The 26,131-nt window shown below is 50.2% G+C and overlaps 5 protein-coding genes and 1 pseudogene across 6 annotated transcripts, besides 1 other annotated feature; 3 read left to right on the plus strand and 3 right to left on the minus strand.

The window, feature by feature from the left end:
- Positions 1–1,968: 1,968 nt before the first annotated feature.
- Positions 1,969–3,356, minus strand: NCS54_01471800 (Hypothetical protein; the record flags this gene model as incomplete). Its single annotated transcript, XM_053159852.1, has 5 exons — positions 1,969–2,401; positions 2,469–2,854; positions 2,907–2,926; positions 3,001–3,023; positions 3,091–3,356. 5 exons carry the CDS (start codon positions 3,354–3,356, stop codon positions 1,969–1,971), a joined length of 1,128 nt encoding a protein of 375 aa, XP_053015827.1.
- A 2,238-nt stretch (positions 3,357–5,594) lies between these two features.
- On the minus strand, positions 5,595–8,545 carry NCS54_01471900 (Hypothetical protein; the record flags this gene model as incomplete). Its single annotated transcript, XM_053159853.1, has 5 exons — positions 5,595–5,601; positions 5,671–6,338; positions 6,426–7,144; positions 7,789–8,088; positions 8,170–8,545. 5 exons carry the CDS (start codon positions 8,543–8,545, stop codon positions 5,595–5,597), a joined length of 2,070 nt encoding a protein of 689 aa, XP_053015828.1.
- Positions 8,546–10,332: 1,787 nt separating this feature from the next.
- NCS54_01472000 lies at positions 10,333–11,542 on the plus strand (annotated as a pseudogene). The gene is made up of 4 exons: positions 10,333–10,544; positions 10,602–10,624; positions 10,682–11,090; positions 11,155–11,542.
- Positions 10,333–11,542: a sequence feature.
- Positions 11,543–12,589: 1,047 nt separating this feature from the next.
- NCS54_01472100 (Hypothetical protein) lies at positions 12,590–14,716 on the minus strand (the record flags this gene model as incomplete). The annotated part of the gene is made up of 2 exons (XM_053159854.1): positions 12,590–12,729; positions 12,802–14,716. 2 exons carry the CDS (start codon positions 14,714–14,716, stop codon positions 12,590–12,592), a joined length of 2,055 nt encoding a protein of 684 aa, XP_053015829.1.
- A 1,283-nt stretch (positions 14,717–15,999) lies between these two features.
- NCS54_01472200 (Metallophos domain-containing protein) lies at positions 16,000–17,196 on the plus strand (the record flags this gene model as incomplete). Its single annotated transcript, XM_053159855.1, has 1 exon — positions 16,000–17,196. The coding sequence occupies one exon, from the start codon at positions 16,000–16,002 to the stop codon at positions 17,194–17,196; it is 1,197 nt and encodes a 398-aa protein (XP_053015830.1).
- A 2,825-nt stretch (positions 17,197–20,021) lies between these two features.
- Positions 20,022–21,112, plus strand: NCS54_01472300 (Hypothetical protein; the record flags this gene model as incomplete). The annotated part of the gene is made up of 3 exons (XM_053159856.1): positions 20,022–20,206; positions 20,333–20,931; positions 20,988–21,112. The coding sequence occupies exons 1-3, from the start codon at positions 20,145–20,147 to the stop codon at positions 21,110–21,112; spliced, it is 786 nt and encodes a 261-aa protein (XP_053015831.1). The 5' UTR covers positions 20,022–20,144.
- Between the last annotated feature and the right edge of the window lie 5,019 nt (positions 21,113–26,131).

Raw genomic sequence — 26,131 nt, forward strand, 5'->3', positions numbered from 1 at the left:
ACTATCTTTGGGGGAAGAAGAAAGTATCTTACTCATAGGTTCTTAACAGTCAGGTGCTCAAAAGTCCCCGAAATCCCGAGCTAGCTGTTAAGCTTCTAACACTGGAGCGGGGTACCTTTTCGGAGGGCAACACGCACTTAGGAGATCCGGCTGGTTGAAACGGCCAGGGCCGGTCGACCACTCACCGGAGAATCCATCACCCATGCTGACAGCCAGTGCAACCTCGGCCCTTGCCCACCACAACCCCATTTCCTGATTCGGGCGTAGGCACCCCTCCCCCTGAACACCGGTGTTTCACTCGCTTGTCTGTTTCACTCGTTTATCATGCACGTTAAAGTAAATGAAATTTAGTATAGATATATTTCAGTCAGTGGTGTTCTTCCTCCTGCGACTTGGGGGTTCTCAAGATCGACCCATCCCTAAACCTCCCTATCCCGGTAGGGAGGTCCATCTGTTTATTCCTGGCCAAATTAAACCCGAATGTTTTGCTCGGCTCTTCTTCGGCTAACAACTGCACACCTAATTTGGATATATTTCCGATCTTGTCTCACCTTTTTGTGACTGTCTTGTGGCCAACTTAGCGTGCTAAGTTGGTTCACCTGGGCTCCCAAGGCCCACCTGAACCAACGGGTAATCATTCAGTTCTGTGCTTCAAATAAATCTGCGGGCCGGAGAGACCCAACCCGAACAGCCACACAATACAACACTGCAGCTTATCCTCAAAAAAAATTTTCGCCTTTTAGTGTGTTAGCACATTCGTTGCAACGCAAACTTTAGGTACCCTCACCTACCCACGTGATGAACCGGTCCATGTGGGGCGAGCTACGGCACGGAGCTTTATCACAGCCAAAGGGATAGGTTCTGGACTCGGCGTTGGTGGGCCTCACTGCGCTAGTGCTTACCGAGAGTGACTCGGAGCTACTACGTAATTAGTGGCTTACTTCCGCCCAAGCTGAGGACGGTTCGCTCGGCAATGTCGCAGCGACCATACCGGACTGAAACACGGTGTTGTCTTCTGGGGGAACCGGGGTTCCAATCCATGCAACCTGCCCCCCCCCCGACTGGAGCTTCCATCCGCTGGTAGTGCAATGACGATGACTTGGGTTGACATCTCCAACAATGCAACGAGATCGAGAGCAAGAGTTTCATTTTCAGTAGGCAGGGTAGACCTCATCTATCACAAGGCCTGGATCAGCAAGATCTACCCGATCAACTGAATCAACTACCGTAGAAACTTGAGAAATTCATAGTCTTGGCATCTCCACCTTTTACTCCACTATGAAGGTTTAAGAGTCTGGCGCGCAGCCAGGCCCATAATCAGTCCAATAACACATGCCGCAGCTGTTTTTATCTCCTCCTTATACCCAGAGCAGCCATTGATCAGTCAGGAATCTCGCTGTATCCACTTTGCCAAGACTATGAATTTCTCAAGTTTCTACGGTAGGATCGTCAGGAGAACCTCACCACCCGCTGACGAATAACCCCTATGGCTCCCATTCTGATAGAAACACTAGATGTATAAAAGACTGACCTAGAGACCATTATTAGGTAGAGAAATCAAGAGCTTCGTTGCCTATGATCCCGATTCATAGCTGCTTGTGACATCATCCTCTCTTATCATCGTGTTTGAATGCGGAAAAATGCGTTCCTTTACCGCCATCCAAGGCGCCGGTGGTTATTTGGGTAATTGCAAAATGCTTTATCTATTTTATCTCCAGGCACAAAAGTTTCTGGTCGACGAAATAGCAATCCCTAGATTATACCTCCCAGCTCTATGGTAACGAATTTTGTCGAGTTGTTGCCCAACTACCACCAACGAAACTGCTGTGGCTGCCATGATATCCCTCTTCTATGCTTAATGCTAAGAGAAGAGTCTAGGTTTCCCCCAATCAAATAAAAAATTGACAACTGATACTTATGGAACCTTCATTTGAAGAATCATCATTCAGTCTTTCATTCCCGCGAATTTCACCGGATAGCTTCTATACCATTTGAGTCACGACTGCTCAACGACCCATCTCCATTCCGTATAGACGCGTCCGCAGAGGTAGAATAGGCGCCCTCGATCTGGACAGAGTAAGGTGCTCCTTGATTAAGCAGAGTGTCGGTGTCGTTATGATTAAACCCGAGCTGCGTTTTGGGATCTGGAGGCGCCGCTTCCATGGTGTGCATCTCCACTGTGGTAGTCACAGTTGCCCAGGCCTTCTGTCTGCCATTTTCGTCATCTTGAGTTCCAGCATGCAATGTCGTGTCACCACCTCGGGTTCCCCGCGATCGGGACCTAGGATAGTCTGACCCGTCCCCGTGGCCCGATGTCCGAGCAACCTTACCGATGAGATTGGCCATGGACATCTCAATATTAAGCTTGACAATATAGGCGAGTGGGTGGAACTGCATGTACCTACACAGGAGACGCCATGGTTAGTATGTCCCTAAGTTTGACTCATGGATCGGTGAAGGGCTCCTACACGAAGGTGTTGTCCAGGCTCATCATAGCAACGATAAGAACGTCCATGCTCAAGGAGAAACCAATGATGAACATGTTGAACTTGACGAGATTGTCGTACTTGCTTAGGCCGAGCTCAATCAAATTTTTCTTAACGATGCGGATGAAAAGCACGTTGAGGGCAGCGTCGACGAGGAGGTAGATGACTTTCTCACATCGATCCCATATCTCATTGACATGTATGTATGTGTCCGAAATTTGTAACCGTGCAGGGATCCAGATACAGTAGACTGAAATGTTGATTGTCGTAATCAGGAATGCCACGCCGTATTTGACTCGCCAAACGAACTTTCGGTCGTGAACAAGAATTGCGCATCGGTTCACAATAATCTGGAGGAGAAATTGGACCTGATTAAAACGTCAGAGGGAGCTTGATAAATAGTGTCCGGGCGAAACGGACCTGAAGCGCCCAGAGGGTAACTGGCGCGACAAACGGCTATTAGTACAAGAGAATGAAAGGATGCTACGATAGCAAATGGACGGCATAAACTCACGGATACAAAAGTAGAACGCAAAGCTGCACCATATATCAGCTATCGTCCATGTTTGGAAGCGAAACCGTTAGATCATTTGATGAAGCGCACCTAGGTGGTATTGCCCCTAAAAGGAACATGAAGCAGATGATACCAAAGCCAAGGCAAACAGCAATCTCTAGCCAAATCATCCAAACGTATGCATTGCGGAACATGGCCAGTCCACGTCGACGGTAGGCACTCGCTGTTTGCTTGATGGCCGTCCATGTCGTAAGCCAGCCGATACCCAGAGTAAAACCCCACGCGACAGATGCAATGACCAGGTCATTGCGTGTGACCTTTTCGAGGACGAAGTTGTCAGGAAGGAGAGTTATCATCGTGCGACCAAGAGGAGGGAACTAAAAAAAAAAAAAAAAAAGAGTGACAGAAGAAATCGTCCTCATAGCCGAGCTGAGAGTCTGGTCAAAGTTGGAGAATCGCAGCATCGAGGTCGTCTTTTAAGGGAGCCAAGGACCGAACATGTCAATGTTGACGGAGTGCCGGTTGAGAGACGGAATCTTGTTGTCTCTCACTTCTCGCCTACACCCAACTTGGTAAGATCAAAAGAGCTCTGCTGAATAATTGCTAAAGGCCGTAGCGCATCCGAAGTTGAACCCTACTATTAGCCACCCCCTTCTCTGGATTCAGGGGAATTGTGAAGGAGCCCACACGCCAAGGCCATATCGTAGTATTTGACCCGCACAAGCTGAGGCCTAGTTTTACGTTAACACGTCGGTTGTGTTTCCCGACCGGTGATCATGAGTCAGGACCTCTCGTAATTACTTGAAGACTGCGACCCTACAACCTGGGATCCCGGAAGCAACAGGCTTGGCGGGTGCCATTATGTCCCTCTTCATTCCATGACGGCGATGCGTGCAGAGCGCTAAGCTAGAATGCTAGATTGACATTAAGACCGTCATCAGTGGCTCAAGAATGCCCTTATTTGTATTAACCTTCGCCAAAGGTGGAGATCTGGCCCAGTCGAACACTTCCCTGGCACGGCCTTGTCTTCATGCACGTTGGTGCGAGGGCTTGGTGCTGTCGCAAAACCTGCTGCAGATCCTGCACATGTTTTGCCTTACACAACTCCCTTCGCCTGATCATCACCCAGTCATAGAGTTCGCCTAGTCCACCGTTTCAAACGAGGGGAGCATGACCTCGAAGCGCAGCATTGTGGATTTCGTAAAGCTTTAGCCTTTCAACTCCAGGGCTGGTGGATCTGTCTTGTATTTCCTCTTGAGTGGTTACCCCATTCCTCATAAAGATGAAGGAAGGCCAGTTGTAGAACCCGGAACTCGCGACCTCCGACATCGCACGGTCCTCCTCGATTCAGAAGTTTTCAGGCATACTATATCCGGGCAGCGACGGATGCCCAATCTACTCGCAAGCAAGGAGTAGCCCAAGAGCCAGTTTACGAGGAGAAACGACCCATTGTGAGCAAAGATCAGCAGCTCCCGCACAGAGTGCGAATAGCGAGAGAGATAAGTGAGCACGTGGCGGTTCCACAGTTGGACTGAAGATGTGTGCCTCCTGTGCTAAGAGAAATCCTCGCAATAAATAGTTTCACATTAAGCGCCAGTGGTTCCTCACTACACGTGGTCGGTTTACGTCTCACTCACTCACAGATCTCGAACGTACTCTATCGGGGGTAGAGTTAATGAACATGAGCCCCCTATCTCCTCAGTGCGTGAAGCCCTCCAGTCCGTACCTCGCCCTACATGTCTTCGGGAACTTTGGAAGTACGTGAGGGGTATGGAAAGTCTAATCCGTGAAAGATTTCGTGCCAATTCTCCGCCAAAAGACTACCAATTCATTTTGATGAGAACGGTGGGGTCCCCTCCAATTCTTGATGAGATCCGGGTCATCAATCCCTATGACGACAAGAGCTTTCTCGATGAGAGGTACAGCCATTGCATTTGGCTAAATGACACGACCCGGGCCGCGGTTTTTCTGGCCGAAGAGGACCGAGGCATGACCTTCGAGCCCTTCCAAGTAGAACCACGCAAATTTGTCGCTCGGCACGGGTGCATGACTAGCTGACGACCGGGCAGAAGGTCCCTCGGTGAATCGGGCAACGAATGACTCTTGATTTCTCTATCTAATGAGGGTCTAAAGGTTAGTCTTTTATAGTTAAAGTCTGCTGCCAGAGCTGAGACTTCTATGTGTTTGATCCTTCGGATAGTCTCTATCCGGCTCGGATAACCCCTATCCGTGTGACACTATTGCATGAGCGACCTGATCTTGACATTGCTGTAAGTAGGTGCTGCCTCCTGTCCGTCTTGGAAGACCGACTGGTCTTGGCTGCCTTCTCTTCAGGCCCCTACAGAGGGGGTTCTGATGGCGTTTCACAGCTTCGTCCCACGCGGGTGCGATGGCCAGGGCGGAGATCTGCCAGAATTCGCCGCCTGGAAGAACCCTAGGTGGACCGAGGACTGGGCCGGAGGATAGTTCTCCGGGTATACATTCCATGGCTGTTGCTGCGTATCTCCTAAGCTGGCAAGGAGCTCCAACCAGGTCACGATAGGGGGGGTCGGTCCAATTAAAATGCGCCAAATGAAAGGTACTTCTTTTCCCACCTAATTTCTATTATGATAGAAGTCCCAACAAGCCTGCCGGTTACAAATCGCAACATCACAAATGACACACCCGTACCTGGTCTGCGGCGCATGATGCCGCCTTTTGGAGTTGGCGATGATCTCTGCCGGAGACCGCTTTTTGGCCCTCCTAGCCCTTATCTGACCCTGCTTGAAGCCCTTACAAGCTAGGCATTCTGACTTGCGATGCCGATTGACGTGGTTGATATCTCTGTCATAGTGAGTTTGCTGTTGTTGTTGATCATCTTCGTCGTATTCGTCGCCGGACTTGAATAACTTCCTCGCCCGGCTTTTACGATGGTATGTGTTAAATAGAGCGTTGTAAATACACTCTCGCCACTCGTTCTGATTCTTATATCGCTGCCAATTTAGCTGGGGCGCGTGAAGCTGCAATAGATAGGTGTTGACGAGGATGACATCGAGGAGAAAGGTCCACGCGAGAGCCTGCCAAGCGCCCCGGCGAAGGCGATGATCATAGGGTGTATATGACCTCAATTGGTCACCCCGATCAACGTGATTCATTTCTTCGTTGTAAGTAGCAGCGACTGTCGGCATTTGAATGACCTTGATAGCTTCGTCACCAAAAAAACGCTGTATCGGCCGGGCTCGTGAGTGGTCTGTAGACGGCTTCTTCCTCTTCCGTTCAACGCGTTCATCGTCGCCGGCTTTGAACACGGTGCTCATGAATAGCACGAGGGCGTTATCCTTCCAAGCGATCTGATTGACCTGACGAAGAGATAAATTAGTAAGGGATTCACATATAATCTTGTCTGAGAGTGAGACCTTATTATCAGCTGTTGGGACGGCTCTAACCTCATTGAAGTCATACCCACAAGTTCCGGCTTTATCACGCTTCTTATCCTTCTTGAGGTCAACGTATATGCCGCTGTTGACTCGAGCTGTGCCTGTGGCTCCGTGGCCGTGGCCACGGAGGCTGCGAAAGAGGTCTGCGGACGAGAAGAGGTTATCAAAGAAGACGTGATATGTCTTATCCGGCAGTAAATTACATAGGGCAACGACGACACCTTGTGTATTATTAAGAGGAATAAGCTTGTCGTCTGCAACCTCCGCCTTTCCCTGCCGCCGTGAGCCCTTCTTCCTCTTTATGACGCCTGCAGCACCGTATTGTGCGTCCTTCAGGTGCCACAACCAGCGGATGAAGAAGCCGACTTGGGCCACAACCCGGATTTTGAACCCACGAGGAATTGGCTTGCCTTTGACGTATGCTGTCTCTGTTGATCTGCCTGTGAAGCGTATCATGCCCTCATCTACAGCGAGATGAGAGCCCGGGTGAAAGAGCTCTGCCGACACCCTCTGTATGTGCTCAGACCACTCTTCAACGCCTTGGAAAACCTTCGGTAAGTCGGTATCATCGGCTTCATCGATCTTCGTGTGGTCAAAGATGCGGAGATACCGGTGGATCAGTTCAAACTTGCGCAAGGGCATGAACTTCAAGATCGAGTGCAGCGGGCGTTGTTCTCCTAGCTTTGGGGCCTTCCAGTGGCTCGGGATGGTTCTTTCCTTGTGAATCCCTATGTAAATCAGTATTCCAAGCCATACATAAATCTGTGCGCAGGAGATCCCTTCCCAAGCCAAGAGGCGCGAGTGTTCTTCGAGTGGCATATTCCAGGCGTCTATGACCGCATTTTCGAGGCATCTGACGACCCAGCTATTGGTGTATTCGATCCATTTCCATAGCAGCCATCTAGGCACAAAAAGCTGGAAAAGCTCAAGCGGGCTCTGGGGCAGAGGATTGATTTGAAAAGCACGATATTCTACGTTGAAAGGTTGAAAGTTGAAGCCGCGAGCCTCGTCGGCGGGGAAATTAGGGCACCTTGTGGAGTCGTTAGGGCCAACCGGCCGGCTGTGCGTTTCCTTAATAAAGCTCTTGTCATCATAGGCATTATCTGCCTGTGATGCATCGGGCATTGATTGTGTACTCATTGTTGAATTGAAAATGATTTCTATGGTGTTTTGCTAGGAAATCCTTGATTGAGAGAACAAAGTGTACCCCTCACGTACTCTCGTCATCACGGCGCTAAGTGGGGCGAGGTACGGACTGGAGCTCCTTGCCAGCTTAGGGGATAGGACGGATTCGATGGCGGCATGGGAGGGTTGCCTGAATAAGGGCTATGATTAGCTTCCTCATGCCTTATTAGACCATGGGGTTCCATACAGTGACTCTTCACCTCCTCATACCCCAATTTGATGTCCTTGTGGGACAAGGCGTTGACGTTGGTGTTGCTGTTGTTGGAGGACACCGTGGGAGTTGACACGCTGGTGTGGATGTACCCAGCATTGTAGTCCGCACTGGCAGATGACGAATGGCTGGAAACGTGGGAGTGGACGGGGCAAGGGACGGTACTTGCCCAAGATTCACATTTGGTGGGGAGAGGAACGTATTGTTGACTGTAGTCGGCGAGATTGTTGTACCTAGTTGCCAGAGGCGAAGGGCGACGTCCTGGGAATGGCTCCACTACCAGGGCTCAGGTTGTCGGAGACTGTTGAGAAGTGTCAACATATCAGTCACCTCACAAGTGAACTCGTCCGGTAATACTTGGTGTTGAGTACAGAGAAGGAGGCATTGAGATGGCCATATTCTCCTTTAACCGGTTCAACTCATCCTCGAGTGCCTTGTTTCGTCGAAGCAGCTCTTGAACAGTCTGATCCCGGCTTTGCTCGCTCTTGAGCTCTCGCTTCAACCATTCAATGTGCCCCTTAGTCCGGGCTCGAATCGCCCGCTGGGCTTCTCGGTCGTTTGCTCGCTTTCGGGCAAGTTGTGAAGGAGTCAAGGTACGCACACCTCGGGTGCCTGTGTAGCATATCCGTATTAGTCGCACGATGAGGGTAATTACATCTAAACAATGACCAGCAATGAGCGTTCCCTTACGCTTAGTAGTCTTAGCAGCCCCGGCCGAAGATGACCCCACCATATTGATGGATGATTCTGATGAGGGCGCAGAATTGGTCGCAGAAGATGTGTGTTATTGCGTGATCGAGAGTATTTAGACTACTTACACATGTAGATGCAGGGTCGTGTGGGGCAATCTTCAGTGGTCGTGTCGCAGGGTAGGCATGATCTTCACGGCCTCATGAAACAACTGCGTTAGTAATCTAGCCGTATGCTATAAGTAGCTCTGCGGGATGGAGTACCCCGCACAAAGAGACAACCTCAGACAACAATCAATCAACACACTGCTGCTGCCCATTATTCTTTACCTGATCCTTGATCCTTTCAGCACGCTCAGTGCGACAGGTCGCATACTGATCGACCATGTCTCACGGTGTCATGCAGATGCACGCTGTGCGGCATTCTCGCCTTGGATTTCAGGGGGGATTGGGCTCTCTGCCACCAGGATTGGCACGGCCGAGGGCGCGCGAATGGCGTCAGTGAACCCCGGTCTCAGATCCCGGAGCGTCAAAGCTCTTGTGGGTTGTTGGTTCGCCCGGCTGGCACCACCCAACGCCTCGGTTCGCGCTACCCCAAAAACCAACTGAACGCCAATTCTTGTTCTGAAAAGAAAACAAAGTGGCCCCAAGGATCTGGTAGAAATGGTTGGCATGCATCACACAAAGATTGCGCCCCTGATTGGCAGCGAGGAGATAACTGAGAATCTTCCTGAAATTCGGGATCTTCGTTGAAATTGAGCATCAGAATCACGCCACCATACATTTTGAGCGACAGCACCCACCAGAGAAATTCCCTGCCCAGGTGGCCTAGTTTGATTGCCGTCTCCTGAAGACTCACTCGAGGCTGCCTCCATGGCCAACGATGCCTCACGCTGGCCAACTACCGTGGGATCTCGAGAAATTCGGACGCTCTAGCTCCTCCCCTTTTCCACTTTTTAACCTCCAAACCGTCGACTTACCATTAGTTAATTGGCTGATACGGAGTTTTGTGGCGACGCTAGAGTGTCCGAATTTCTCGAGATCCTACAGTACCACCGTGTCTGGCGCCACTCGGCCCAGCTTCCCCTCCTCACCCAGTGCCCCTGCTTCTGGCCCTGGGCCTAAATCCATACCAACGGGACAATACTACGTACAGTGGGGGGCAATAAGTATGGTCTCTTGCCGTGCCGACCCACTAACTAGCCCGATTAAGCCAGCTTTTTCGATGCTGCTTTTACGACTCGATTTCCATCTTTCAATAATGTAGTTAATTGGCTCGTGAAAATTACCGGCAGTTTAGCGCTAACCATGGGGCTATCCCTGCAATATGTAGCACCCATTCGACATTATGCCACCGATTACTTGTATTGAATCCTGACCTGCCACTTGTGGTTCAGTGCGAGTGACTTGAAATCAAGTGCCTGCCGCAGATCACGATCTATTATAGTCCAGATCCCCACCCGGAAGCCAACAGTCTGGTCCGTGGGCCGATCCTGCACCGAGGATCGTGAGAGTTGGCGCCGTCTCCTCTAGCAGTGTTTATCCCAATTACAAAATTAGCCGTGGCTTTCTTCAAGCACGAGACTTTTGACATGCGTTTCGCTACGTGCCCAGGAAACTGTACGTGTGTACCCACCAATGAAGATCGATTTGTTGATCGGGTTCAAATCACCAAGTACCGGACTCCCATGGCTCTCCTGCGACCAAAGAGGAAGGGGTTGTTATATAAGGTGAGCGAGGCAATCCTACCTTCTACGGCCTCTTTCCCGTCTTAATTCTTGCTTTTGTGCCCAGCCTATTTCGTTGCTTTGTCGCTCTGATCACACCAGGTCTTTTCATGGATCTCGCTTCCGTATACTTTGGGCTCTTTTTGGGCGTTTTTGTGTTTACTTTTGCAAAGGCCGTGCAGCAGACTCGCGGCATATGGAGACGTACGCGGAGCCTTCATCATGGCTACCTATACATGATCTGGGCTGAGGCTTGGGTGAATTTCGTATTCGCCCTCGTCACATTCTTGTACCTGAATGAAATCATTCCCGGAAGGTGAGTACTAGTCCTTCGGTGGTCGCACTAAGCGTCAATGCTAACTGACGTCTCCAGTGTCGGGTTTTACTTATTCACGGGTAATCATCAATAGTATGGGAATCGTGTGAGAAACTCTTTAGCTAACAATCATGCAGTGGCACTATGGGCAATCCAGACGCAACTCTTGCCCCAAATCATTACCAACCGCGTCGCTTTGATCATGACCAACAAGCGCAGAGCCAGGAGGTTGAAGTGGGGCCTCGTGCTTGCTATCGGGTGCATCAATGTCGCCGTTGCCTACATATGGACAGTCGCGCACTTAGATGGAGCTACACCTTTCCAGGTCCATCTTAACCTTGTGTTCGAAAAGGCAGAGAAGTCTTTCTTCCTTGTCGTTGATCTAGCGCTCAACTTATACTTTTTGTATTTGGTGCGCTTCCGCCTGATTGCCGATGGGTTGAGCAAGTACTGGAGGCTCTTCAACTTCAATGCTGGTATGATAGTTGTCTCAACGTCCATGGATATTCTGCTCCTTGGCTTCTTGAGCTTGCCAGACCCCTACTTGTGAGTTTCTGACTACTGTGACCCTTCCATCTTGCTGTCAACAGCCAACTGACTCCTCACGCAGATACGTCCAATTCGCCCCTCTCGCATACATAGTCAAGCTGTACATCGAGCTCCTCATGGCCAATTTGATCTCCAAAGTTGTGAGAAGTGGTGCGGCTGGGCAAGGAGATGGCTACCACGGAAGTAGCAGTCACAAATCTAACCCAACTAACTATATCACTTCCCATGTTGTCGTTAGCGGTAGCCACGCTATGCCAAAGCCGGGTAACACGATTTTAAGTAAGTTAGGAAAAGACGAACGACCTCGTCAAGGTAGCTCTGGCTCAGAGATACATCTAGCCACATATCCCGGCCCACAAGGCATCACGAAGACGGTCGAGACTACAATTGTGGTGAATGATGGCGATGATGATCGCAGCAGCGATGCCTCATCCAAGGAGACTTTATAAGAAAGGCTTATGTTTGATAAATTCAGTTGTCCGTCTCATATCTATGCAACGAGAAAAGAAAGATGTGAGGGTCAAGGTTCCCAACGTAGTAAACCGTAACGTCTGATTGGTTTATGTTGGCAGTTGCAACTGGGCGTGGTGTGCTGAGCGTAGGGTGGCGAATCACGTCTGATAATATCAAGAAGTATTCTCGAGTAATAAAGTTGTATTGAAAGCTGAAGAACTAGATGGACAGGAGACGTGTGAATGGGCGAAACTATACTTATTTCCTTTCTTGATGGTTCGTGAAGCTTCTCCAGATCGTCGCGATCCTGGAAAAGCGCGCTCCAATCCTTATTGGCCCTCGGCTCGGGATTACTCCGTCCCGCGTCGCCACGCCGATCCAATCGTACCATCAGTCGGCGTGCGTCGTAACAAAATGAGAGTGATTCACTCACGTGTCTGATTCACTCGCTTATGATGTACGTTACAGTATATAACTGATGCACTCACTTGTCTGATTCGCTCGCTTATGATATACGTTAAACATATTGTCGCATATCACCACTAGGTTCGTGCGACTGGATATTAAACGCGGCCCGTACTTTGGGGTTGTGTATCCGGTTTCACATCCAACTTGTCGCATCAAGGATTCCAATCCTAACGACATGAGCTTAAATAGCTTTGCCCGAACACATGGCTGTTCAATCTCTTTTGTTCGATAGATAATTCTCATCAATTGACTGGTGCCATCAATGATCCCTGTGGAGCTAGTTGTCTGACAGTGTTGAAACAAAAATGGATTACCCTTAGAAGACTGTTGAGACTTATACTTCAACAGACAGAGATCTTGTTAGCGAAGCCGGCTTCACCGCCTTTGCGGGGATGTATCTATGGGCCGACGGAAATCTAGCGAATCAGATGTTACAAAAGTCATGCCCGTGTAAGAGTCATGCCCGTGTAGCCAAAATGTCATGCCCGTGTAGCCAAAATGTCATGCCCGTATATCAATTCCCTATAGGAAAGCCTTCGACCTTGCACTCTTTGAGGGCCTCAAAGCTAATCCGTTTATCCTGACTCATCAGGATCTGCTTCGACGTCATGCTGCATTGCTTCAAGGGCCTCATACTCGGCGTCGTATACAAAAGCAATCAACTCATCTGCCTCCGGATACTTTTCGTGCTTCTTCCCGGAGAAAACAAGCCAGCCTATACCAAATCCCTAGAAGTTAGCTATGATCCGAGCAGCGAGAATATGATTAGAGTCGAAGAACCACTTACCAAATTGATACCCTGTAGACACACTTTCGACATACGAACCCACCCTCCTTCCCTCCGGCTGTGTTTCAAAGATTCGCTCCATCTGCCGCTCCCCCACTGGCAGCGGCACCTCGCACTCGTCCTTGTATGCACGCACTAGGTCCAACCCCCAGTTTTCCCCATCCACAGCCATGAAGTAACCGGCCTCTGCCACATTCACCCTGGCCCCGCGATACTCATCGGCGTCTGTACCTTCTGGCAAGGCCCCGATGACCGGCTCAGCCCACTCCTGGAAACGGGCTCTGGATTCTCGATACTCGGGAGTGTTTGGGTACCACCCCCAGTCATAGCGGGCTATAAATAGCACATCTTTGTCCGCGTGCTCGTTGCTGTTGCTAAGGGCACTGGATTGGTTCCCGATGCAGCGGACTCTTCTGAGAATCTCCATGGGATCCACCGACTCGTGGCAAATGACCCATCCAACAGGAGCTGAGGCATTGCCGTACCATCCTGAGTAGATGCTGGAATAGTATCGCCGTACTTTCCAAGTTCCGACGCGGGCGGCAGACTTGTATGTATGGAGGTGCATGAGAACTGTTCCGCCCGGCTCAGCTCTTGGGACTGTGGTGGCATTTGATGTCAGGGCTGGCTGACCCACGCCGTAGTGGATAGGCAGAATTTGGCCCCAGAGCAAGACTCCTGAAGTGACTTCGAAGGCTGAGAGCTCTTTGCTAAGGCTTCCATCCGCATTGCGGAAAGATCGCGTGGTGATGGCGCTGGAGGTGATGTTCCTGGGTGTTGTTTCTTCCGCTTGTTTCGAGAATTCGCGCAGATGATCATTCCGCATTTGCCCTCTTGCTGCCATTGCCTTCGTTCGTCGCTCAGCGTTTTGTGCGTCCATCTTATCTTGCGCGTCGGGGTCATCGCGGCGGAGCCATAGTTGAGGGTTGGCGAGATATAGCTCGCGCATGCCTTCCCAGATATCTTGCCGTCTCTCCGAGTTCTTCCATGCTTCAACGAGTTCGTTCCTTTTCTGTCGCATGCTTTCCCATGTAGCCTCGATGTCTTCATCCCTCAACATCATCACGGACTGAACGCATTTGTCGAGAACCCACTCCTCCCATCTCTCAATCGACGCTTGGAATTTGGCAGTCGCTTCCTGCTTCTGCATGGTCACTTCATCAACCTCCCTGTCCACTTCCTGCATCTCCTGCCCAACGGCTGTGTCCGATCTTGTCAAGGAGTCCTCGGGTGTGCGTCCTGCTAGCTTCGCCTTAACTTCCTCAAGAAACTTGAGTTTGTAATATGCGTACCGCCAGCTTCTGAGCGCTTTCACCACCACCGGGATCGAAAACCTGTTGATTCCATATATATCATCGTAGGTCTCCCTCCAAAAAAGACTCCTAAACGCTTTATATTCCTTCCCCAGAGTATCCTCAACAAAGTCAACGCCCGCAATGGGGGCCAATGCTGCGGCCTTGGTTTCTAGAACTAGCTGGAGCTTGCCTTCTGGCTTGTACACGCCGTACGAGTAGGCTTGCTCCAGACTCGTGTCTGGTGGGAGAGTCCTGCCTTGCCACTCGGGAAAGCGGATTTCCTCATCAGCACCCGGGTCCGGTGGCGGGAGAACCTTGTAGCCAGCCTGGAATCTGCTGTGAAATTTGAACTCTGTCTCCATTTGTTCGGCAACTTGCGCAATGCGAGCTGAGCCAGGCAGCCTGTTCCGGAGAACATAGCGGCCCAAACGGTTACGCGAGTCAACAAGATCCGAAACGCCCGGCAAAGGCGGCAGCTTCCAAAGCTCCTCTGGGAAGGCGGAAGAGGTAAAAAGCGACGGGAGGAAGGCCGAAGCAACGTAGAGGTTGTGATGAATAAAGACATGGACAGCGAAAAGCTCAGATGAATCAGGCTGGTCTGTCCGATCTGGAGAAGCCATGTTGATATCGTGGAGCGATTATCGCGACGAAGGTATGACTAAAGAAGAATATTGAGGACAACGTTTATGAAATCTCAGGAGGCGATTTAACAGGGCCTGTTGCCTGAGGCGAACTCTGGGAGATTCGTTGGATCACGATTTCTCAGTGTTTGAGGAGTGCAAAATGCATGCGGGCAGAAAAGATGATTGACATTGCACTGCTTGATTCGATCTCAGGGAGCGACAAGGTCGGACTCTTTTGCCTATTTTCAAACCGCCCATACCATAGGCAGCAGGCTGCTGCCTGATGCTAGCATATTCGCTCACGAAATTCGCCAGCGACGGTGCGATTTAGCGTCGGCTTAGCGTAGGCTTAACGTATGTGATAAGCGAGTGCAACAAACAAGCGAGCACAACACATGCGGACCGGAGTCTTCCGTAGGACGTGGCAACTGGGCCAATGACACGGGACAGATCGACCACGAGGGTTGATTGATACCAGTCCGCTGTCACTGCGGCTGGACCAATTGAAGCTTGTTTGTTTGTTTGTTTGTTTGTTTTATTCATAGACTGTCCCAGCCGCCCTAGTGGCAGCTATGCAGCGTACGACTATAAGTACAAGTGTCCCCGCCCGCGTGTCCAGGAATGAACTCCCCCCTCTAGATGCCGTCCTGATGGTGCCAGGCCCTCTCCGTCTAGAAATACTCTCCCCGTTCGCACACGGACGGTAATATCTGTACTGATCGTCTTTCTAGCTGTTCTGTATCCGTGCACTTGTCGGGCCTCTCGGGGACCAATTGAAGCTTATCTCGTCTGGTTCACTCTCCCATGAGTGTTAGTCCAGAGGGGGCTGATTAGGGAAAGGATCTTTGATCGGGAAAAAGAGGGGTACATAATATTAGGTGCCGATCATACTATCAATGAAGTACCTCCGTTTTGTTGCGTATCACTGCTACTCAACCCCGCCTCAACAGCTGCTGGCCTCCGCTGAATCCGAGCTGTCCTTTGAGCTGAATTTGGTCCCGTGCTCACCTGGCCCGTGCTCTCAAGTCCCGCGCCATCGCCGCTGTCTCTTGGCGCCGCGGTCCCCTCCACCTGTCCTTTATTCCCCGGATCCCCGACCTGTCCGATCACCTGCAGTGCTCTTGCCTTGCATTTTCTCTTAATGTACTCCTCCTCAGAGACGGCTCTATCTCGCTTGAATTCCACATGGTGATGCCGCTTCGTCCACCGATGGCGTCGCAATAGCTTCCCTCCGACCTGAATCCCTGCTTTCCTGAGAGGGCAGCTCACCTGACGATGCCATGACGACCATGTCCATCCCCACGTCAATCTTCCAGTCGCAACGACGCTTGGTTCTCGTCGCTTCTGCCGCCTTCTTTGTCGTGAGCGTCTACCTCTGCACCACAGTACTATTCGCCATGGATTTCAACCGCGCGTCCGTCTCCTCAAGTTACGAAGACGTCGAAGTGGACCTCCCCAAAGCCAATCTTCCCTCATCTACCAGCTCCTACAACCGGCCATCGTCCGAGGACATCACCGTCGTGGCTGCGCTTCCTGACGAGTACGTCCCGACCACCGATAATAATAGGAGGATAATCGTGATCGGAGACCTCCACGGCATGATCCACCCGCTCAACACCCTCCTCGAAGAGACAGGGTTCGACAGCAGAAAAGACCACATCGTGTCAGTAGGCGACATGGTCAACAAGGGTCCCGATTCTGCCGGCGTCATCAAACGCCTCATGGATCTTAACGCCAGCGCCGTCCGCGGGAACCACGAAGACCGCGTGCTATTGGCGTGGATAGCTTATAATACTAGGGAAGATATTGCGGCCGACTTGGCAATGAAAGACGCGGAGGTGCCTCCAGGCGCGTCTGGGGATCTGAAGACAGCACGGAGCCTTTCGTCAGAGCAGCTGGACTGGCTCAAGAGCTTACCCGTTATCCTCACCGTTGGCCCGCTCAACCTGTGTATTGTCCACGCAGGACTTGTCCCGGGTATCGAGCTTGAGCAGCAAGTCCCCTGGGCCGTAATGAATATGCGAACGCTCACCTACCCTACTGACGATTTCCGCTGGAAGGAAGAACAGAAGCAGGAGAAAGAGGAGCAGAAAAAGAAGAAGGAAGGGGAGCGAAAAAAGCAAGAAGACGAAGCAAAGAATAAGTCCCGTCGCGATGAGGCCGAGCCTGATGACGCCGCCGAAAACATCGTCATCGAGAGAACCATACTCAATCACGACGTCTGGATCCCTATCGACAGCCACGACGGCGACAAGTGGACCGACATCTGGAACCGCGAGCAGAAGCGAGTCGCCAAGTCCCATCGCCGCACCATAGTATACGGCCATGATTCTCAGCGCGGCTATCAGGAGGATTCCTACACCTTTGGCCTCGACTCCGGGTGCGTCAAAGGTGGTGCCCTGTCCGGCTTTATTATCCAGGCGGTCGAGGGGGCTTGGACACACACCACCGTGCAGGTGCCGTGTGAAGAATCGTGAGCTTGGCGTGGGCGTGAGTAGAGCTGGATAGGCAGATCGCATTGTATGGGCTGCAACAGATTTCCTGGACGGGGAGAGACGCTTGGCCTGCATTTATGGTTAGGGTTGTCGTTGCAGGCGTTGAAGATATGTGTTTTCGGCAACGGCGATGAAGAAATAAGCCTCCAATCTCGTTTCTATCGTGTACAATGATGTTGGAATATTCACGGTTTGATCAATGATGGAGAATCCTGGGTTGGCATGACTCTTATTCTCATTCAGATTACCGCCACAGAAGAGTCCTGTCGACATTTTGACGAACCCTTTTCTCCCGCAGCGCCCTCGGTAGGCAAATTGGTAGATGCTGTTGCAAATGAGGGCGCAGGTATAGCTATTGTCGTCCATCCCTCTGACCAGATTCTAAAGTCGCCTGGAATAGAGCTTGAGCGGAGTCACCTAGACCACCGATAACAGGCATGCCATCACCCTCGCAAGAAGCCTGATAGAGGAGAGGATGCGCAAGATCGGACATCCGTGACGCATGTGCTGGCGTTGAAGGGTTTACGATGTGCAGTGAAAGAGCTTGGTGATCCAGTTGCCACGCTGGTAACGGCATCTGACTCGGTTGCGCCAGCTGTAGTTGAGTCCACAGAATGAACACGATTGATATTATCCAACACATTACTGGGACTTTCTGGGACGACTGGGCTGCGGCGGAGACCGATAGGCATAGCTGTGGTCTGCTCGTGGTATGCTGAATTATTGATGAGACCACATTAACCAATAAAAACCATCTTAGTCGTCCAGACTATATCTAGATGATGTATAATCCCCTTCGCTAGATATACGCTGTTATTCATCGGTCTTAAACACGCCCATTATCCCTTTTAAACGAATGTTAGTGCCAAAGGGCACTCTCCCCTGTCCAGTGCACACATCATATTCTGCTACACAATGCTCTTCGCCGTTCTTATCGGCCTCATAGGCCCAGATGAAACAGCGACACCAATATAGAGTCTGGTTGACCTTTAGACCCTCATTAGATAGAAAAATGAAGAGTCATTCGTTGCCCGATTCACCGAGGGACCTTCTACCCGGTCGTCAGCTAGTCATGCACCCGTGCCGAGCTACAAGTCCGAACGTCTCGACGGCGTATGAGATCCTGACCGCCACGACCGCCTCGAGAATCTTGCCTAGCGTCGATAGCAGTGAGATCGGTCTCCATGCTTTGGCGATCGCGCAGTCGCCCTTATCTGGTTTCTTGAGCGGGATGATCTTGGCGCTTCTCCACTGGTCCGGTAGTACTCCATCTGTCAATGGCGTTCGGAATAGATGTAGTACCCGGTCCTGGACCACTGGCCAGAGTTGTTTCCATACCACCGCTGCTAAGCCGTCTTCCCCGGGTGCATTCCATGCTTTGACCGCCATGACTTTCTGTGTTGAAATGAGCATGTTGAGTTGATTAGAAGAGAAAAAGACTAGCGCTAACCAGCGGAAGCTATTGACAAGATGACATCCACATCCCAGCCACCAATGGATCGGAATAGTCATTGATCCGTTAAACCACGGATCTCAACATTCTGTTCCACCTCGTCCAAGGTTATGTTCGGCATATCTACCTCCATCCGGCGGGGACGGGTCCCTTCATCTTCGATGACGGCCGGCAGTGGTAGGAAGAATGCGCTGAGCAGCTCCTCTGCCTGTTCTGCCTTATCCCTTGTCTTTGTTCCATCTGGCCTCTTGAGAGGTGGGATCTTGTCGCTCACGGTATCGCCTCCCTCCGGGTGCCCGTGTATCAGTCACTCTCTGTCGCAGGGTAGGCATGATCTTCACGGCCTCATGAAACAACTGCGTTAGTAATCTAGCCGTATGCTTTAAGTAGCTCTGCGGGATGGAGTGCCCCGCACCAGAGATAACCTCAGACAACCTCAGACAACAATCAATCAACAGACTGCTGCTGCTCATTATCGTTTACCTGACCCTTGATCCTTTTAGCACGCTCAGTGCGACATCAAGTCATTATGCTGTCATGATGATGCAGAGAAGCAAATTCTCATAGGATGTGAGATGATGGGGGCCCCATAGGGACACGGGTACCCGTGGCTCCAAAATTTCACGGGTACCCGTGGGCATTATCTAAGCGTGGATGCGCTAACACTGCGACAACTACAACGAGATATGTCTATCGGCTTGTGTAGATCGGGTTGATGTGGAGGGATCGCAGCCGGATTGGTGTATTAAGTGGCCCTATAAGGATGTACTCCCGGGCGTAATAAATTCTACTGCTACTACTACTACTCCTGCTACTACGACTATAGGGCTGAATACTGTCAAATGTGACCGCCTTCCGGGTGGTCACATGACTTCCCTCTTCCGGCACTAGGCCTGATTAGGAAGCGCGGATCCCGCGCCTCCCTTTTTCAGGGTCTCGCCGAGAACACATAGAGAACAACAACAATACACATGACACAACATTTGACAATAGTCATCTAGAAAATAAGTAGCCATTCCCCTTGACCCTATTTTCCGCTATGTAATAGATAGATATCTAAAAGAAGCGTAGGGACTGGAGAGAAGTTTGAAGCAGGCACGCGACGTATTCGCGTTAGCGCATCCACGCTTAGATAATGCCCACGGGTACCCGTGAAATTTTGGAGCCACGGGTACCCGTGTCCCTATGGGGCCCCGAGATGATGTGAGTGCTGATTAAGCAATGACAAACCCCGGAGGTTCCGACGTCTTTGAGCCAATCACGTCGCACAGATCGCCTCTGAATCCAAATTTGTTAGTTACGTGGATTGCTAGCACATGCCAATTTTCATAGTGAATTCATTGCCGTCTGCCAGGCAGAGTTACCAGGGTTGGTGGGTGAGAGAGATCATTCATGCGAAAGCTCATCATGTTTTCGTAATGCAATAACGCTTCTTATTCGGAAGGACACGAAATGGGAAGAATGTCGACCAACTGATATGGAAGAACAAGTATACCGCCAATCACCTTGGACAGGAGAACAAAGGAATGGAATCTTAAGGTGAGGGGTAGAACCTAGACCTTTCGACGCTTCGTTCTTCAACGCATAAGAATAACGATGGTTCCGTTACTTTGAAAAGCGAACGAACACGATTCAACTTAAATAACTACACTAACTCCATACTAGCAACATGTCCCCTCCTCGCCGAGCACTCATCAGTGTCACTTCCGCCAAGGCGACCCTTTTTCAAGGAAAAGAGACAACTGGACTATTCATCGGCGAAGCCCTGCACCCCTACAGAGTCCTTCGGGCTGCTTGCTTCGAGGTCGACCTAGCATCGGAAACGGGCACTTACACGGCTGACTGGCTCTCGCAGCAGCCTGACTTCCTCAACGGCGACGACCTGGTCACTTGGAACGATGTAGAAAGCGACTTTCGAAAGAAGCTCGACAACATGCCCAAGGCTGCAGATCTGGATGGGTCCAAGTATGGACTTTTCTACGCTTCTGCTGGCCATGCTGCATTGATCGATTATCCCACAGCGGCCTCACTTCAAAAGATTGCAGCTCAGGTTTGGGCTAACGGTGGCGTCGTCTCGTCTGTTTGCCACGGCCCTGCCATCTTCGCCAATCTGATTGATCCAACCACCAATGAGCCTTTGATCAAGGGAAAGAAGATTACTGGATTCACTACCGAAGCTGAATACACCCTTAAGATCATGGACGAGCTCAGGAGCTGGAACACCGAGATGGTCGAGGAAGTTGCCGCTCGCCTTGGTGCAACTTGTAGGTTTCACCTGCACTGTCAATGCGGTTTCTGGTTACTGATCAGCCCGTCTCAGATCAACGTGCGCCCGGTATTTGGGACGATTTCCATGTCGTAGATGGCCGTCTCGTGACGGGCCAGAACCCAGCTAGCGCGACCTCTACGGCTGAAGCCGCTGTTGCAGTGTTCGAGACGCTATAAAACTCAACTTCTTTCATATAAGCGGATAGGAATGTTAGGGGGAGGGCCGACATTCGTCTGTGAAGCTTCTTCAGGGCAAGGCTATTACCATGCGGTACCCCTCCGCCGATAAGACCCCTCTACCGATAGGCCAAAAAAAAGTTCCCCAATACAAACTACTATTTTTTAACTACCTCATAATAAGTCACCAGAAATACAAAAAGTAAATCAATTCCTGTTTTTCTACTGAGATTTGAACGGTTTTTAATATTATCTTGGTCTTTTGACTGCGCAGCCCGCGCGAGTGCGTACGATAGGTAACTCTTCCGCCTCCGAATTTATGCTCTTATCTTCTTCTACTCATCCCACCTCGATCACATCCTCAACAGCCTCTATCTCTTAAGCTGCTTATTTTAGCTCTAAAATAGTATCACCGGCCACTAGAGCCTCAGCTAAGATTATGAACTTTCTATTGGGATTCGGTATCGCCTTTCTCTTCTTGCCTCTGCTTAACCGCCCGACTTCCTCCTTTAAACTAGCCACTCTTAAGCTTAGAGAGGCAATCTTTAACTCTTACGCTTTAAACCCTCTCGATATCATAGAATAGCGCCTTCTTGTTGACGGGCTCTTGTTCTTCCCTAGATCTCGGATGTGGCGGCTGGTCTTTGGCGTATTATAAGAGTCGACTTGCCCGTCCCTGTGGCCGTCTGACCCGGGCGTCGTTTCCTTCTTGTCCGGCTGAACCTCAGGATGTATGAGTGCTTTCCGTCGTGAAATCGGCCAGTTTCTAGTCACTCGCTAGCCTGAGAGGATATTTTCCTTCGCCATGCCCACTTCCCTAGCTTTGGCATATGCCTTAATGAAGTTGACCTTATCCACTAGTATAGAATCAGTCAGGCTTGTCAGTTTTTGGAGCTCTTTGCGATAGGCAGCCTTAGAGGCATTAAAAACGCCGTTATCAAGTGGCTATGGGCCGTGGGAGCAATGAGCCGGCAGGTAACAATAATATACGTCATTCAAAAAGCACGTAGCCATCCACTCATCCTGGATTTCGAGTTAGCGACATTTTTGGTTCCCAAGACTCAAAACAGACAGATACTCACCATCTAAAGGGAATATTTAAGCGTGAGCGAGGCCGACAGAAAGGCTTATCAGATGTGGACTTGGTAAATGGAACTAGTACCAATAAGGGCTCGCAAACCACAACATTCACGGATCTCAGGCCCTGGCTGGAGCAAACTGGCTGGGAGCAGACTTTCAGGGGAACTGATCGAGAACTGCTGAGAAACCTAACCACCGCGCCCTCTCCTGCGACTTTACATCGAGGCCGCTCTGGCCATGTTCGTTCCGATGAACGCACGATAAGCTCTGCAGATCACGGTCGCAAAATCGCTGCTCTTATCACCCCCGTGGACGTGGTAATGGACCGCTGCGAGCAGACGGCGCGGATAACAAGCAGAAGCCTTCTATGCTAGCTGCGTAGTATACGGCCTTACGGATGCTATGCCAAGCCATTCACATTTGTGGGAAAGGCTGCAAGTAGGAGGAAGTACGTTCGCCTCCTCAAGCGCTTTGTCGCTACCGGTAGGGCCTTTACAGAGCTATCCCTAGAAGACGCCAATGCTATTTAGAAGAAGCTACGGGACGTTAGGTATCTTATCATTGATGAGAAAAGCATGCTAGGTCTATGTCAGCTTTTATAGATCGATAAACGCCTCCGCTACCTATGAGCTATTGCACTAGAGAGGTCACTCTTTGGCAAGAATCTTCCACTCTTCCCGGAAACTGGCCTCAAAGTCCTCACTCGTCTTGGTCGGCTCCCACCCAATCTCTCTCGACAGATCAGCGGGGGTACGTGACCGTGAAGCAAAGCCCAACTCGACCACAGATGGTTGTAAAGTCTTTCCAAATGCCTTGGCGCCGTCTTCAAGGGAGAGCTCTTGCACGTGATCCGACTGAAGATACCCCAAGGCCATTCCCTCCTTAGCAACGCGTTCCGGCACTTCTCTCCAAGATTGATGGCCCGTCTCGTTGAAATATACCATGCAGTACCCACCTGCCGTACGCACCCACCAACCGTACAGCAAAAAAAAAAATCTCCCCATACAAAATGCTTATTTTCACTTACACAGTGCTTGCCCAAAATTGAACCTGTTGACTTGAAACGATGTCTGTTTTATTGAGAATCTCATCAAGTTTAATACTACCTAATTGCTTTTTCGATCACGTGTGCGGTATGGTCGCATAGCACTAATGTAAAATGTCTCAAATGCCTCCCTCATCACCCAGCCTCCCTCATCACCCAGACTCCCTAAAGCTTCACTAAATCTTTTCCTATACTAGCCTGCCTTTATCGCCTCTAAAATGCCCCAGATATCTTATACAAAGAACAATGTTATCGATGCTTTACTAGACGTCATAGATAATGGCCTCTCGCAGAACCAGGCCGCCCAGAAGAATGGCATGCCTCTGACCACCCTCTCTGATCGATTAAGAGGCGTACCGTCCATGCCAGAGGTCACATAGCCTGCCCAGCTGTTATCCAAGCCTCAGGAGTCTAAGTTGGTTGACTGGATACTTCGATAAGAGGCCTTAGGCTATGCTCCTTCTCATAGTTAAGTTCGCGCCACCGTCACTGCCCTCCCACGACAATAGAGCAGGGAAAGGCCTATCGGTATACACTGGCTAGCCAGGTTCATGAAACGATATCTATCTATAAAGACGAAGATTAGAAAACGTCAGGAGGCGTCTAGGTTTAGTTCTTTTACCCTAACCGCCGTTAATTAGTACTTTGATATCCGCGAGAGCGAGTATAGCTGGATTAAGCCTGATAATACTATTAATATTGACGAGGGTGGTATTATGGCTGTATTTGGTAGGTATTTGTCATTTTAATCATTGATTCTACTAATTCATTCCGAATTTAGGCTTGGATTCCTTGTTCTCGGCAGTAGCGATCCCAAGAGGAAGACCTTCCTCAAAGGCCCTTAGTCCCACGCTTAGACTAGCTTTCTCGAAGCCGTCACTGCAGATGGCTGTCTTCTGAATCCGGTAATTATTTTCAAAGGGAGAGAGCTTTAGCAAAAGTGTTTTATTAATGAGCTTAAGGAGGTGGCCGACTAGTATTATATCACGTCTGATAACGGCTGGACCAATAATTATATCGTAGTCAAGTGGCTTAAAGAGGTCTATCTTCCCTAAACGCAACCGGAAGATGAGTCTGATGCAAGGCTTATTATATTAAATGGCCATCGAAGCCATGTATCTGTCGTAAACTTCCTTGCCTTAGACTGGTCTGATTGTGGACCCGCCATATTCGATAATCTAGTAACGCCACCCTGAAGGGCTTTTGGTCTAGGCCTGTAGGAACGCAGGTTTGTACCTTTATTGCCTTCCTCTGGACTCCCAGCTGGAGTCTTTGCCCCTCATGTGTCGAGGCTATGTGACGAGACATTGCTTGGGAGCTGACTGTACGTACGTTGCAGAACTTGCACGCAAACCCATCGACTAACTGCAGGTTTGCGTCCCGGGATGAGCCATCTTGTCGTATGGGCGCGTCGGATGGGTCTTGTAACGATGGAGCGTGAGCCTTTAAAAGATCGGTAACTTGACGTCCCTCGGCAGCAGATATATTATGCTTCTTTCCGAGTGAGTCAGGGTTTGATTTGGGCGCCTACGATTGCATGATGGGCTGTTGGGAAAGGCCTGATGAAGGCAAAGAATCGACAGCAGGGTGAAATCGGCACTGCATGTCTCAGCTGGCGGAATAAGCCATTCTTCATCATCGTTTCTGGCGTTGGGGCAGAAGTCCGGCGTCTCCAGGCGAATCGCCTTCGCAATGACAGGTGTTTCAAGTCCAACATGTCTTGTGGGTTTTCAAGTCGTCGACGGTGCTGATGTTGATAATGTGGCCGAGTGGGCTTTTTGTAGATGTATGTAGGTAAGACGAGATTTATCACGTTTCCAGGCAGGTCGGCTGATGAGGCCTCTGACGATGCAGCCAGGACGCTTATATTCTCCAACGGAGATTATCAAGCTATTGTGGTGTTTGGCATACAGCATCGCCTTTCTACAGTGCAGTAACGATTGTGGTTCTGGTGTTGCCTGATCCATCCACGAAAGTACGAGAGGTTGGAAGAAACAGAGACCGATGAGACCTCTGCTAATATATTTAGCACGCCGACACCTGTCAGATAGTACGTGTATTCGGTCCATTGATCCCAAATCAGTGTATTCGTGTTGTGTTGTTTTTTTTTGTGTCTGCCCCTGAATGATCTACTGTTTCTGTGCGTAATCTCAGGACCCCTGACCCACACGTCACACCCTAGCATATGTGTCGCATATCAAGCCCTGGCCCCACTAGCGCAGCTGCCTGCAATGCAGCTGCTACTGCCTAAACAGGCAACACTTTCATTTGTGTATAAAGAGCTGCACGACTCAACGCGTCTTGCCATTGAGTTCTTGCTCCTTAGATAATTCTCATCAATTGACTGGTGCCATCAATGATCCCTGTGGAGCCAATTGTCTGACAATATGCCTTCTGCTCAACAACACCAGATGGGATTAAGGTGTTCTTTACTTTTAAACATGTCGTACATCAAAGTGGTAGATCAGACAAGCACAATATAATATCGTTGAGTACTGGGTACTACTATTATATAGTGTCCATTATCATTGTTAATCCTGCGTTGACCTGCTTGAAGCTCACAAAATAGCGAATTTTCCGGACAGACGAAGGCAAGTTGTAGAAAGACGGGCCGTAACGCGTACGAGCCCACAGAACCAGAGTCATATTCTAGACACTGTTGTTACGGGAAGCTTTTGCTCGCCGGCTTTAGTTGCTAATCTACTGAAAGAACGACAAGTGGAAAAGGCAACCTAATGACAGTTTAGAGGGTCGACAGTCCTCTCATTCAACAGTCATAAGTATAGCTAGCTTACTTCCCAGTGAGGAAAAGAACTGTCCAACTATCGGAGAATTGACGTTGTGTACCATCACACAATAGTTACATGTTTCATAGTACCAGGGATCTCATCCCC

The sequence above is a fragment of the Fusarium falciforme genome, chromosome 13 (assembly GCF_026873545.1).
Source record: "Fusarium falciforme chromosome 13, complete sequence".
NCBI classification, from domain to species: Eukaryota; Fungi; Ascomycota; class Sordariomycetes; order Hypocreales; family Nectriaceae; genus Fusarium; species Fusarium falciforme.